Source organism: Geotrypetes seraphini, chromosome 6, assembly GCF_902459505.1.
Source record: "Geotrypetes seraphini chromosome 6, aGeoSer1.1, whole genome shotgun sequence".
Lineage (NCBI taxonomy): Eukaryota > Metazoa > Chordata > Amphibia > Gymnophiona > Dermophiidae > Geotrypetes > Geotrypetes seraphini.
The window spans coordinates 147,388,870-147,403,740 of NC_047089.1; the positions used below are offsets into that span (position 1 = coordinate 147,388,870).

At 45.7% G+C, this 14,871-nt stretch overlaps 1 protein-coding gene across 1 annotated transcript in view; it reads left to right on the top strand.

Annotated features, from left to right (window-relative positions):
- LOC117362917 (interleukin-1 receptor type 1-like) overlaps nucleotides 1-14,871 on the top strand; it is a 131,396-nt gene that overhangs the window by 64,025 nt on the left and 52,500 nt on the right. The window contains exons 4-6 of the mRNA XM_033950009.1: nucleotides 1,983-2,145; nucleotides 5,225-5,290; nucleotides 12,616-12,733. Coding sequence (XP_033805900.1) covers nucleotides 1,983-2,145; nucleotides 5,225-5,290; nucleotides 12,616-12,733 — 347 coding nt within the window. The remainder of the gene's footprint in view (nucleotides 1-1,982; nucleotides 2,146-5,224; nucleotides 5,291-12,615; nucleotides 12,734-14,871) is intronic.

Genomic DNA, 14,871 nt, shown 5'->3' on the forward strand with positions numbered 1-14,871 from the left:
CAAAAATGGACTAGATTTTCTACCTGGTGTATTTCTAATCGTAAGGAGCCTCAATGAGCATCCCTGTCTTCTGTTTTGGACTATCTTCTACACCTGTCTCATTCTGGCCTCAAGTCTACATCGATACAAGTCCATCTGAGTGCAATTGCGGCTTTTCATCAGCCTCTGCAAGGGAAACCTCTCTCTGCTCATCCTGTGGTTTCCAGATTTATGAAAGGACTTTTCCATGTCAATCCTCCTCTCAAACCTCCTCCAGTGGTTTGGGATCTCAACATTGTCCTTTCCCAACTTATGAAACCTCCTTTTGAGCCTCTCAATCAGGCTCCGCTGAAGTTTCTTACTTGGAAAGTGGTTTTTCTTGTTGCCCTCACTTCTGCCCGCAGAGTCAGTGAGCTTCAGGCCTTAGTGGCAGATCCACCTTTCACAGTATTCCATCATGACAAGGTGGTCCTTCGCACTCATCCGAAATTCCTGCCTAAAGTGGTCTCTGAATTTCATCTCAACCAATCCATAGTTCTTCCTGTGTTTTTTCCAAAGCCTCATTCTCATCCTGGAGAATCAGCTCTTCACACTCTGGACTGTAAACGTGCTTTGGCTTTCTACCTGGATCGCACCAAACCACACAGAACTGCTCCTCAACTTTTCGTCTCCTTTGATCCGAACAAGTTGGGACGCCCTGTCTCGAAGTGTACCATCTCCAATTGGATGGCAGCTTGCATTTCTTTCTGCTATGCCCCAGCTGGATTACCCCTTCCCTGTAAAGTCATAGCCCATAAGGTCAGAGCAATGGCGGCCTCTGTAGCCTTCCTCAGATCGACACCGATTGAGGAAATTTGTAAGGCTGCCACTTGGTCCTCGGTTCATACATTCACCTCTCATTATTGTCTGGATACTTTCTCCAGACGGGATGGACAGTATGGCCAAACAGTATTACAAAATTTATTCTCCTAAGTTGCCAACTCTCCCAGCATCCCATTGAGGTTAGCTTGGAGGTCACCCACTAGTGAGAATACCTGCCTGCTTGTCCTGGGATAAAGCAATGTTACTTACCGTAACAGTTGTTATCCAAGGACAGCAGGCAGCTATTCTCACGTCCCACTCACCTCCCCTGGGTTGGCTTCTCTGCTAGCTATCTGAACTGAGGAGACATGCCCGGAGCATCGAGCGGGAAGGCACTTGTGCATGCGCGGTGCGGGCATCTCGAAACTTCTGAAGTTTCTTCAAGCAAGTATGCTTGTGAGACGTCCGCATCGGGGCTCTGTCAGATGACATCACCCACTAGTGAGAATAGCTGCCTGCTGTCCCTGGATAACAACTGTTACGGTAAGTAACATTGCTTTCTGGGTGTGCTACGGGACGCTGGGGAGGAGGAGAAGCGCCAGTGCTGGTTGATTGTCTACAAGACGTGTCTTTCATGGCAGCACCTCCACCCCCCTCCCACTGACAGCTCAGGGCCCTGTCTGGAGGGCCTTCGCACATGCATGGATGTCAATGTGATGACACCATGCATTCGTGTTAAGTCATCGCGTCGACGTCCATGCATTTACAGATGCCCTTGAACCTTGGCTCCCAGTTTAGTGTGCTGTGGCTTCGAAAAGTTTGTGAGACATTGCTCTAGAGCAGGGATCTCAAAGTCCCTCCTTGAGGGCCACAATCCAGTTGGGTTTTCAGGATTTCCCCAATGAATATGCATTGAAAGCAGTGCATGCACATAGATGTTATGCATATTCATTGGGGAAATCCTGAAAACCCGACTGGATTGCGGCCCTCAAGGAGGGACTTTGACACCCCTGCTCTAGAGGAATTCTGAGTACTATTGATTCCATCTGTTCTCAGTGATAGATGCATTACTTCTTATTTGAAGGATGTTAGGTACATTAAATCATTGCCATATGGAAGTACTGGTAAGTGAACATACTATGTTTAAAGAAAAATTGTTTTTCCTAAATTTTGGAACAAAAGTGTGCTTTGTTTTCATTCAGGACTGTAAGCCTTTAAATGACAGTAGATTTCAAACCATTGAATTTAATCTTGTTGCAACAAATTTGACGGTGGATGATAAAGGATTCTATACATGTGAAATATCCTTTGAGTATGATGGAAAAATATACAACATCTCAAACACTATTAACATGACAGTTAAAGGTAAGCCAATTGTTTTTTAATAAACTTACTCGAGTAATTGCCTAATCAGTTGAAAACTATTGAAGACTTATACTACATATTAATAACAGTTGTGGGTCCAATATTCAGTCAAAGTGATAAGAATTTTACTGAGCGTGGATGGCATTTAAACCCAGAAATTCAGTGCTGATCATTGAATTTCCAGGTCTGTGGAGCCGGCTGACTCATAGACAGTTAAGTGCATTATTCCACACTTAACAAGCTATGGGCTACTGCATAAAGATAAAACTGACTTTTATGCAGTCCCATTTATACAGTTAACCTGGCTGGTTAAGTGCTGAATATTGGAATTTAAATGGCCAAGTGCTGACTCTGCCCCTAGAATGCTCTCAAAATAACTTGTTTTTAGTTTGGTGCTAAGCAGTTATCAGCGGCTGCTGAAAATTAAAGGCCTGAACGAGTAATTTAACTAGTCAGGAGCCATTCCTTCTAGTTAAATCGTGCTGAATATTGACCCATGTCAAGTCAACTTATCAATAATATGCATATTGCAGTGTGCACTGCCATTTGCAATAATTTGTAAGTAGAGTTTTCTGGGTTATCTAGCCTATCTATAGTTTGAATCTCATCTGTGAGCAAAGCATGACTCATGTCAGCACAGTACCTGTGCCTGAGTGTTCAAAGAGCCCACATCTGAACGAGTCTATTCATACTAGGTAAAATAGAAGTCTGTTCAGGTGGGGATTCAGAAATCTGGCTATCTATTCTGACAAAGAGATCTTGGGTTGTTTTTAGGGGCATTATCAAAATGCAAAATTATTTAAAAAAAAAAACCCCACCTAAGCTGGCACTTGGACGTTTTGCTTGCTAAATCAGGACACTGTTCAGAAATTATTACAGTACAGTATAGGGTGAAGAGAGTAGTTGTGGAACTCAATCTCTTTTATAACTCATGTTGAGGTAGTGAGCTATATGGTATGTGTCAGGATGTAGAGCTGAAGTCAACTAAGAGCTGTTCCTTGACCGGAGGAAATGTTTAGGTACAGCATATAATAAAGATAAGTATTTTAAGGGAGATTAGTGATGGTTTGTAGGCTTTAATAAAAGTGATTTTTTTTTCTTATATTTCTTCTGAAGAAGATTTCTAATGGAGTTGAAATATTCAAAACCACTTACTGTATATATTTGAAGCCAAATGTATATATGCTTCCCCCCCGAAAATTCAGCAGCATTATAAGTACATTTCTGAATGTGCAATCTATTCTATGTTTTGAATTATACATAGAAAACAGGATGTATGTCAAGAACGTGTCTGGGGTGGCATAAATTATGTGCATAATTTAAACATATAACCACTGATATTCTGCTACTACTGTAAATGTATAGATGATATATTTTGCTGTTCTGCCCCAAAAACTGGTACAGCTTGGGTGGTATAGTGAAATACATGATATCTATCTATCTATAAGGAGCCGCTGAAAAGTTCTCAGCCCACTGAGGGCTTTGCACTGAGTAGAGTGATTTTCCATTTGTTTCATTCTGTCAGAAAAATACCAAACATAAAAAGTGGAAAATTGCTGGACTAAGTGTATAGCCCTTGATGGAGACTGCCCCAACTTTGTTGATTGGGCGGATAACTTTTCAGTGGTCCCTTGTATAGTGGCCAATTATTGGTGCTTCAGGCAGTTATATAACTTAAATGGCCATATATTCACACATTATTCCCCAGATTCTATATGGGCTCACATAAGTTAGGCACATAAATTTGTGCACCCTGGACAGATTCATGTGCAGATCAATTAGTTAATGAGACATTAAAAATAAATAATAGAATTTAAATGATAATGTGGACTTTTTAGCATACAGAAACTTTATACCTCCCCCTTCCATCTCTCCCTTCACCCCCATTGGTCTGGCATCCATCTTCTTCCCTTCCCTCCTCCAATGGTCTGGCATCTCTCTCCTCTCCTTCCCTCTCCCACACCCCCATGGCCTGGCATTTTACTCTCTCCTCTCCCTTTCCCCAACTTCCATCAGCATCTGCCCCCTTTCTTTCCCTCCAGCCCAATTCCATGCAGTATTCTTTCCCCTTATGTCTCTTTCCCCTTTCCCTGTACACCAATTCCATCAGGATCTGCCCCCTTTCTCTCCCTCCACCATGCTTCCATACTGCCCTGACCCCCTTTCTCACCATCCATACCCTTCCATACCACCCTGACCCCCTTTCTCACCCTTCATCATACTTCCATACCACCCTGACCCCCTTTCTCTCCCTTCACCACCCTTCCATACCACCCTGACCTCCTTTTTCTCCTTATATCACTCTGCTATGATCCTTTCTCTCTCCATCCAAATCAGCAAGGTCCCGTGATGACTACTTCTGCTGCCTCTGCTAAAGAAGAGGTAAGTGACGTCGGAGGGGGGTGAGCCAGCAAACGCAGGGAGTTGTGGCAAGGTCCCGCGATGACTTCAGCTGCCGATCCACCCCCCCCCTCCCCGACGTCACTTACCTCTTCCGGAGCAGAGGCGGTAGATGCAGACATTGCAGGACCTTCCTGCACTTCAGCGCGGCTGCTAACTCTGCTCCGGAATAAGTACGGCAGCCGCACTGAGGTGCCGTTTAGAGCAGCGCGGGAGATTCTGGACCCGGTCGGCTGTGCACCCCCTTGGAGTGTGCACCTGGGGTGGACCACCCCTCCTTGGTACACCACTGATTCAGCTGAATATTCAGAACTATCGATCTATTAGAAATTAGATTATTGCCAAAACTCTTCTGAAATACCTGATCCATAAACCTAGACAATTTAGGATAATGCTGGATGCTTTTTAAAAATTGACTTTCCAGATATCTGAAGATCTGTATTATCTTAAAGTATTTGAAGTAATTCTGCTTGGGAGTACTATACAAATCAAATTTCTCCTGAGTAATCTGAAACATCTCTGACAAAAACTAAACCTGCCAGATTTGAATTCTTATAGTCTAGGTAAACTTGATCCAGCAATTCATATATCTGAATCTACTTTCCAGTCAGGCTGTATTATGCAGGCTAATTTCTAATTCTGTTATTTAAAGGATCTTTTCTTTTTCTTTTATTTTCAGTGATTATACCAGAGCCATCACCAGTAATAATTAACCCAACAAATGGATCCATCGAAGCAGAACTTGGCAAGTACATTTTTTTAAAATAAGGAATGCAATTATCAAAGCCATTTGCTCAACTGCAGCTGCTGCCCTCTCCCATGGTAGCTACCACTTCTCCCATACAGCACGCCCTATAGGTCGAGGTGGAGGTGTTGTGTTTCTGCTCTCTCCTTCTTGCAGATTCCAACCTCTTCTCCCACCTCAATCACAAAGCCTTTCCTCATTTGAAGTCCACTCTGTCCACCTATTCACTTCTCTACCTCTCCGAATAGCAGTCATTTATCATTTCCCCAAGTCCCCTTCCTCCTTTCTCACCAAATTTGGCTGTCCGGCTACCTTGATTCATTTTCTCCGTCCCTCCTTCTTGGGGATTTTAACATTCATGTTGACAATCCTTCTGACACTTGTGCCTCTAAGTTTTTTGCCTTAACCTCCTCATTCAAAGTCCAGCTGTGCTCTACTACCCCCACTCACTGATATGGCTGCTGCCTTGATCTTGTCTTCTTCTCCAACTGCTCTCTCTCTCTCTCTCTCTTCTCTACCTCACTGTTCCCCATCTCTGCTCATCATTTGATAACCTTTACAATTACTCACCCTCCTCCTCCTTAGCCACACCCAATCACCACCAACAGGTTTCAAAATCTTTAAGCCCTCGATCCTTCCACTGTTTCACCTCTCTTGCCTCCATTATGTTTAAGTCTGTCCACGAGGCTGTTTCATCGTACAATTCTCCTCTACTTTGGACACCCTTGCTACGCCCTGTTCCCCATGCTGTCAGGTGTACAAAACCTCAACATTGGCTCACCCCCAGTATTAGCTACTTACGTTCTTGTACCAGCTGTGCCGAGCACCTTTGGCTCAAATCTCACACACATGCTGATTTCCTTCACTTTGAATTTATGCTGACTTCCTTTAATTTTGCTATTATACTGATCAAGCAAGACTATAACATTCAACTAACCAACTCCCTTTCTTCCAACTCACACCATCTATGCTGCACTGAACTGCCTCCTCAAAGCGCCCCCTCCGACCCCTCCAACTCTCTCTTCCCAGATGGTGGCTGAATACTTCCATGACAAGGTTTACAAAATTGCCCTTGAATTTGCTGCAAAGTCACATCCTTCTTTCCTTTCCACTATGCACTCTCCTATACTAAACTAAACTAAACTAAACCTTAAGTTTATATACCGCATCCTCTCCATGAAAGTGGAGCTCGGCACGGTTTACAAGAACTTAAAATATAAGAAGAGAAAGGAAAAGGTTTACATGAGCTTATATATAGAATGGAAGAGTAAGGGGGAAAATAGAATTACATGTTAGAGAAGAGCCAAGTTTTCAGTTGCTTGCGGAATAGTTGGAGAGAGCCCAGGTTCCGCAACGGGATAGTAAGGTCTCCTGATAGTCAAGCTTACATTATCCCTTTTTCCTTTGCCCAGACAACTCAGGATGCACCCACATATCCTTCCCTTGCCTGGTTCCACCCTCTCGACTCTCCTTCACCTACCGCTGACTTTTCTTCCTTCACAGAAATTAGAGGGAGAAATTGCACAACTTTTGACCTCAGCATGCCCTTTAGACCCTATTACCACCCCTCTACTTGACCCCATATCACATAATGTTATCCCTTCCAACTGCCATATCCTCAACCCATAGGCGTTGGAACGGGGGGGGGGCAGGGGGGGCACAGGGGCTGTGGCCTCCTCAAAAATTGGCACTGCCTCAGCCCCCTTCCCTCCCTCCCTGTCAGGCTTTTCACTCACAGGATCAGGTTTCTTCTACCACAGAGCGGCAACGAGCACTGCCCCCTTTTCTTCCCTCCCAACTCCTGTCAGGCTCTTCACCAGCAGGAACGGCTTTCTTCTGCCGCTCAGCAGAAATGAGCAGGAGCATGCTTTGGCCTGCTCGGCGCTGAGCAGCTTGTTGACTGGCTCCTGTGAAGTGCCTGACAGAGGGGGAAGGGAAGGGGGCTGGGTGCAGAGCCTGACAGAGGGTGTTGGGGGAATGGGGCTGGGTGCAGAGCCTGATAGGGAGAAGCTGGATGCAGGGGCTTGGGAGTTGGAAGTTGGGAAGGCAGGGAGGACAGATGCTCAGGGGGTTGGGAAGACAGATACTGCATACACTGGGAGAGGGATGGGAAGGACAAATGTGGGGGCTGGAGAGGGGGTAGGAAAGGAGGAAAAGAGAGGGGGGGGGGCTAGGTGCAGTGCAGTGCCTTACAGAGGAGGGAGGGAAGGAGGCTGGGTGCAGAGCCTGACAGGGAGAGGCTGGGTGCAGGGGGTAAGGAGTTGGAATTGGGAAGGCTGGGAGGACAGATGCTCAGGGGGTTGGGAAGACAGATACTGCACATACTGGGAGAGGCATGGGAAGGTCAAATGTAGGCGCTGGGGGGTAGGAAAGGAGGAAAAGAGAGATGCTGCACAGGTGGAGTAGTAGGAAGGGAGAGAAAGAAATGCTGCCAGTGGAGAATGGAAAAAATGGTATTACAATTAATACTATTATGGGGCGTGGTCTGGGGTAGAGATTGGGTGAGGTCTGGGGAGAGCTTGTGGGCCTCCCTAAACAAAAAAGCATTCTGCTGCATATGTCTCAACCTATCCATTTCCACGGCAACTGTCTCCGATAACTTCAAAGATGTGGTGGTTATGCTGCTCCTCAAAAAACCCTAGCTGGACACCACCTGCCTATCCAATTATTGCCCTGTCTCCCTTTTTCCATTTGTATCCAAGCTACTTGAGCGTGCTGCCCTCTATCACTGTCTTGAATTCCTTTCATCTCAACAGACTCTTGATCATCTTCAATCAGGCTTCTGACCTCTACACTCCACAAAGGTTGTCCTCATCAGTCTGCAGTGACTTGTTCCTGGCTAGATCTAAGGACCTTTAATCAATTCTCATCCTTCTTGACCTGCCTGCTGCTTTTGACACTGTTAATCACTGCTTACTCCTTGATACGCTGTCCTCGCTTGGATTCCACAAATCTGTCTTCTGCCTCTCCTATCACACATTTAGTGTATGCATCAGTGGGCTCTCCTCTGCTACTATCTCGCTAGCAGTTGGCATACCCAGGGTTCTGTCTTAGGACCTCTTCTTTTCTTTCTCTACACTTCCTCCCTTGGTGCCTTGATCTCCCATGACTTCCAGTATCACCATATGCTGATGATTCCCCGATCTATCTTTCTACATCTGAAATTTCACCTAAAGTCCAAGAAAAAGTCTGCCTGTTTGACTGACATTGCTGCCTGGATGTCCTGCTGTCATCTTAAACTAAACATGTCCAAGACTGAGCTGCTCCTCTTTCTTCCCTTTGCTTCTCTCCTTCTGTTCTCCATCTCTGTAAATAATGCTGTCATCATTCCAGTCTCCTCTGCTCACAACCTTGAAGTCATTTTCGATTCTGACCTCTAATTTTCTATGCATATCCAACAAACTGATAAGGCTTGTCGCTTCTGTCTCTTCAAAATTCCAAGTTTCCAAGTTTTATTTAAAATTTGATAAAACACTTTATAATAAATTCAAAGTGATGTACATTAAAATAATATGCAAATATGTATAATAGACGAACATTAGACATCACAAACTAGAAGGCGGGGTAAAATGGTGGAGCTACAATTTTGTAAAAAAAGGACAAGTAAGGGAAAAAACATTGAGGTATGGGGTCGCTGGTAGCTAGAAATGCTTATTACTCTGACCCTTGTCCACACTATTGTAACCTCACGCTTAGATTACTGTAATCTACTTCTAACTGGTCTCCTACTGTGCCGCTTCTCCCCCCTACAATCTGTGCAAAACTCTGCTGCATGACTCATCTTCTACCAACCTCGCTACACTCACTTTCTGTTTAGTGAAGATACAGCATTGCTCTTATGCACAGCTGATTAGCTTTTAAAGATCATCCTTTCAAACCACCATTCATTTATTTACATTTAGATTGTTTCACTATAAGAGGAGATTTGAAAACAAAGTGCTTCTCATTGAGGATAATATATATGGTTTTCATGTTTTATGTCCTTGTAGACCCCAGAGGCAGGCCATACGGCCAAAACACGTACGTGTTGGGTGTTGAATGAATAAAAAGACTGAGCACCAAGACTGTTTTGCGTTTCTAATTCGAAATTGAGACATTTTGCTTAAAACTTCTTAATCCAACGTGTAGCATACAGCCATAATAGAACCATAAAAAAATGTCAAAATTTCTGGTTTGATTATGACTTTGAGCGTGACATTTTCAGGCTGAACAAATCCATCTCCAAGTACCATTTAAAAGAAAAGTACCAGGGAAAAACATAGAAAAACAACTCTTAGGGAGGTCTGTCTGGAAGCATTCCTAGTAAACTGACCACACAGACATCCCAGCAAAGCAAAGGGGAAGCCTAATTGTCAGTGCAGAAGACTTTACATACAAATTCCACCTAAACCTCTAGGAACCTAGATCTAAAGGTCCACCACTACAAAAGCCCTCAGGTTCGCAGGTCACTTATATATTTAGGTACAGGATATATTTCTATGTTTAAGAGGGCTCACATATTTGTACGGAAATGAAAGAGTTATAGCAGGAATTGAACCTGGGTCCATTGTTCACTACTCCCATCTACTTGCTTGCTGCTTCTTAGGAATGGCCATAAAATCTGGATCTGTCACATCTTTGGGTGGTGAGGGGTTTCAGTGACCATTAAGGGATTAAAGAGGGGCCATGCCTTCATCCCTTCAGTGGTCAGTTAGTCAGTTAGGGCACATTTACCATGGAATAACTCAAAAAGGAAATTCATCGACTGCAACTGATTCAAAATACCCCAGTTAAGCTCATCTATAAAGCTAAAAAATACAACCATGTCACCCCACTTCTTCGAGAATCACATTGGTTGCCATTCTCACATAGAACTTAAAAATACTCCTACTTGTTTTCAAAATTAAGTCTCCCACTCACCTGCCTTCTTAGATAAATATCTTATCTCACATACTTCTTCCAGGGCCCTCAGATCTTCTGATCAGAACTTACTGACGGTTCCCTTGATCAAAGACCTCTATTATACCAGAAACACTATCTTTTCCGCCACAGCCCCTTCCCTCTGGAATGCAATGCCACCACATCTATGCCGTGAAAACTCTCTAACCAGATTTAAATCTAACCTCAAAACATTTCTGTTCACAGATGCATACCAAAACTGCAGTTAAGAATCCTTTCCACGGAAAAAAAAAAAAAAAAGAGAACCGCTTTTAAGAAGCGACCTCCCTTTCCTCCTGTATTCTCCTCCCCCTCTTCCCTTCCTCTTATTTTTATTTTTCGATGTAATTAAAATCTCCCTCCCCCCAGCACCTCTTGTATCTAACATATCTAAATGTTGTCCCTTTCTAGGCTACAACCTGCCTTATTTTATTTTTATTTTTTATGTTTTATAAATTTTTAATATTGTAAACCGGCCAGATACCTTTGATGGTCGGTATACCAAATTTTAAATAAACTTGAAACTTTCCAGACTTAGTCGTGACTGAAACAGGTCTACCGTATTTTCACGCAAATAACGCGCACCCGTATAAAACGCGCACACGGGTATAGCGCGCAGAAATCACGATGATATGTACAAAAACTTTGGTATACCGCGCTCACGGGTATACCGCGCATGCTGCCCGACGCTCCTTTCGCCCGCCCTGACTTTCCGTGCGCTGTCCCGACTCTCCGTTCACCCCCCCTGACTTCCATGCACTGTCCCCCCTTGAAGGTCTGTCCCCATCCTGAAAGCCTGATGCCCCCCCCCGACGTCCGATACATCCCTCCCCCCGAAGGACCACCGACTCCCCAACAATATCGGGCCAGGAGGGAGCCCAAATCCTCCTGGCCACGGCGACCCCCTAACCCCACCCCGCACTACATTACGGGCAGGAGGGATCCCAGGCCCTCCTGCCCTCGACGCAAACCCCCCTCCCCCCCAACGACCGCCCCCCCCAAGAACCTCCGACCGCCCCCCCAGCCGACCCGCGACCCCCCTGGCGACCCCCACGACCCCCCCACCCCCCTTCCCCGTACCTTTGGTAGTTGGCCGGACAGACGGGAGCCAAACCCGCCTGTCCGGCAGGCAGCCAACGAAGGAATGAGGCCGGATTGGCCCATCCATCCTAAAGCTCCGCCTACTGGTGGGGCCTAAGGCGCGTGGGCCAATCAGAATAGGCACTGGAGCCTTAGGTCCCACCTGGGGGCGCGGCCTGAGGCACATGGTCGGGTTGGGCCCATGTGCCTCAGGCCGCGCCCCCAGGTGGGACCTAAGGCTCCAGGGCCTATTCTGATTGGCCCACGCGCCTTAGGCCCCACCAGTAGGCGGAGCTTTAGGATGGATGGGCCAATCCGGCCTCATTCCTTCGTTGGCTGCCTGCCGGACAGGCGGGTTTGGCTCCCGTCTGTCCGGCCAACTACCAAAGGTACGGGGAAGAGGGGTGGGGGGGTCGTGGGGGTCGCCAGGGGGATCGCGGGTCGGCTGGGGGGCAGTCGGAGGTTCTTGGGGGGGGCGGTCGTTGGGGGGGAGGGGGGTTTGCGTCGAGGGCAGGAGGGCCTGGGATCCCTCCTGCCCGTAATGTAGTGCGGGGTGGGGTTAGGGGGTCGCCGTGGCCAGGAGGGTTTGGGCTCCCTTCTGGCCCGATATTGTCGGAAAGTCGGCGGTCCTTCGGGGTGGGGGTGCGAGTGGTCCTGCCGGGGGGGGGGATGTATCGGACGTCGGGGAGTCGGCCGGGCAAGAGGGCTTGGGCTCCCTCTTGCTCCGATCGTGGATGCGGGTGCGGGTGGGAGCGCGTGCGAGCGGTCGTTCGGGGTGGGGGTGTGAGCGGTCCTGCTGGGGGGGTGAATCGGGCGTCGGGCGGGGTGGGAACTATGTTTTAAAACTTTTGTATACCGCGCTCACGCATATAACGCGCGAGGGGTATGCGCGGTAGGTAAAAACGCGTATAACGCGCGCGTTATATGCGTGAAAATACGGTAAATAAAAATATACTTCTTTTCTGCCCTTTTTTTCTGTTCTATTATCTCAGAAAATCATCCAAATTGTAAGCCTGCCCACAACATGCCTCTAGCATGCCCCCTTGCTATGTGGATGAATTCAGTGAAAGACATCCCAATTCTGCCTTTTGAAAATTTAGCCATTTTAGTGAGAAAAATGTCCATCTGCCTCTTTGTGCCACTTATGAGATGTTTTTCTCATTTGAAAATGAGCGCCATTGTTTCCGAAAATAACTGCCAGTTTATATTTCTGACAGAAAAAAAATAGTACTTTGGTAGTTTCTATGTGTTCACATTCATGGGCCAGCTCCTAAGTTTATGCCTATCATTATGAATTTATTAATAACTGTATGTATTTGATTTTTCAGGGTCGAATTTCAGCCTCCCATGTAATGTATCATGCAGGTGGTGTGATGTGAATTGGTGGATCAATTATACTTTACCTGAGCTCTATAGCAGTAGATATATAAAAGGAGGTGATTATATGTGAGTATGATAAATGTACGGCTAATTGGATACAGTATTTCAAACTAGAGATTAGTAAATCAAAAATATGACGTATGAACAAAATATTCAAGTGGTTAATTAGTTTTCTGTTTAAAGTTGCTAAATTCTAACATAATAAAATATTTGTATACTCTTTACTGGATTGAGAAATATCTCAATGATATTTATTTGGTGTCGGCTCATGCTAATTTTATAACTCCCTATGCATTTACTTGATAACTTTCTCCTACGCTGAAAATACATTTTATGTATAGCCCATTTTATCTTTATTAATTTACTAAGCCGCGGTAAAGGTTCCTACTGTGGCCCGGTGCGCTAAATGCTCTGACGCTCATAAAAATTCTGTGAGCGTTAGAGCATTTAACACTCTGTGCTGTGGTAGAATCTTCTACCATGGCTTAATAAAAAAGGGGGTTAATTTAATTTTTTATAAGCTGCTTGTGGAGGCTCAATAAAAACAAGACACTAGGGTAATGCTCTCCTATAAGAAAACCTCCTTCTTTCAAGGCAGCACTGGAGCTGCCAGACTAGAGGTGGTACTTCTCTTCAACATCCCTGTAGGGCTCCTCTATGTACCTCTTTGTCTTCCTCAGCTCCTCCAGGGCTGCTATTCCAGCCTCAAGAGATCGGATCCATTCCCTGAGTTCTAGGAGCTCTTTGCATTGATTATACACAAAGGACCTCTTACCAGCTGTGAGATAGTCAAACATGTGACACCCATTGCAAAAGACTGGAAAGCCCCAATCTCGCTGCTGGACTGCTGCCTGCATCTTGTTAAGCAGGAAGTACATGAAACAGTTTAGGCTGGCGACCTGGAACTGTAGAGTTTGTGGGATGAAAATAGAAAATTAAAAATGTAACTGTAAAAGAGTTGGGATCACTGGGGGCAGGGGAAGGGTATCAGGTGAAAATGTCTGCAGCTCTTGCTGTTGTTAGCCTAGGTAATGTGGAACCCATTCTAGCAACTGTGGTCACTAATATTCTTGAACAACTGCAACTTGTGATCCTAGGATATAAAACCCAAGATCACTAATTCCGTGCATTACAAAGGGACTGGCAGAAGAGCCATGGATAGAAGTGTATGCAAGTTAAAATGCCACTAAAAGTCAAATGCATTAAGTATCCCCTATAGATATAACATGGAGAGGGAAATCCTTTAGGACATTTGACCTTTTGAGGTAAGACTTTACAAGTAATTTTCGTGCATGCTCTTAGAAAATACCAACTTGTGTTAAAGTATGCGCTGTCGGCAGGGCAGGATTAATTCATCGAGGGCCCCTAGGTACACAAGTATACTGGGTCCCCTGCCCCACCCCACCCCACCATGTGCCAAGGCAGAACCAGGAAGCTGGGTCAGAGGGAAGCTTTGGGCAAGCAGCACCGCTTGCACAATTACAGTTCCTGTTGCCTTTCTTACCCACGTTGCTTACTTCTCTTACTTTCCATTGATGGGGGGGGGGGGCACGTTGCCGATCGGGAGGGGGGCCCACATTGCCAATCGATGCTGGAGGAGCCCATCGCTGTTTAGAAAAAACAATGTTGATGCCCTCCTTCATCGGGCCCCCCTGACCATTTCGGGCCCTAGGCACGTGCCTACTTGGCCTTTTGGTTTTTCCTGCCCTGGCTGTCGGCACTGAATAAGAAGCCAAGGACATGAGGGCATGTACCTTGCTTGTAGGTATCGGGTTGAGTTCACAAGTAGGCACATAAAGTATAAAATTTGTTAATCTGCATTGGCATCTGAATAATCTAGGTGCAGACATTCCAGCTTGAGAGCAGACTGGAAGTCACTTGCCTGCCTGGTGTGAAAGTAGCGGATCTCATGTGTCACCTGTATAAGATTTTAGACAGTGCTGAGGAGGAGTCTGCTGTTTTGGTACATGTGGGTTCCAATGATATAGGGGAATGTAATAGGGAGGTTCTGGAAGCCAAATTTAGGCTCTTAGGTAGGAAGTTAAAATCCAGAACCTTCAGGGTTGCATTTTCAGAAGTGCTCCTTGTTCCATGGGCAGGACCCAAGAGACAGGCAGAGCTCCCGAGTCTCAGTGCGTGGATTAGGCAATAGTGCAGGGAAGAGGATATTAAAATTATTATTCTTGGTCAACTGGGCCTTGCAC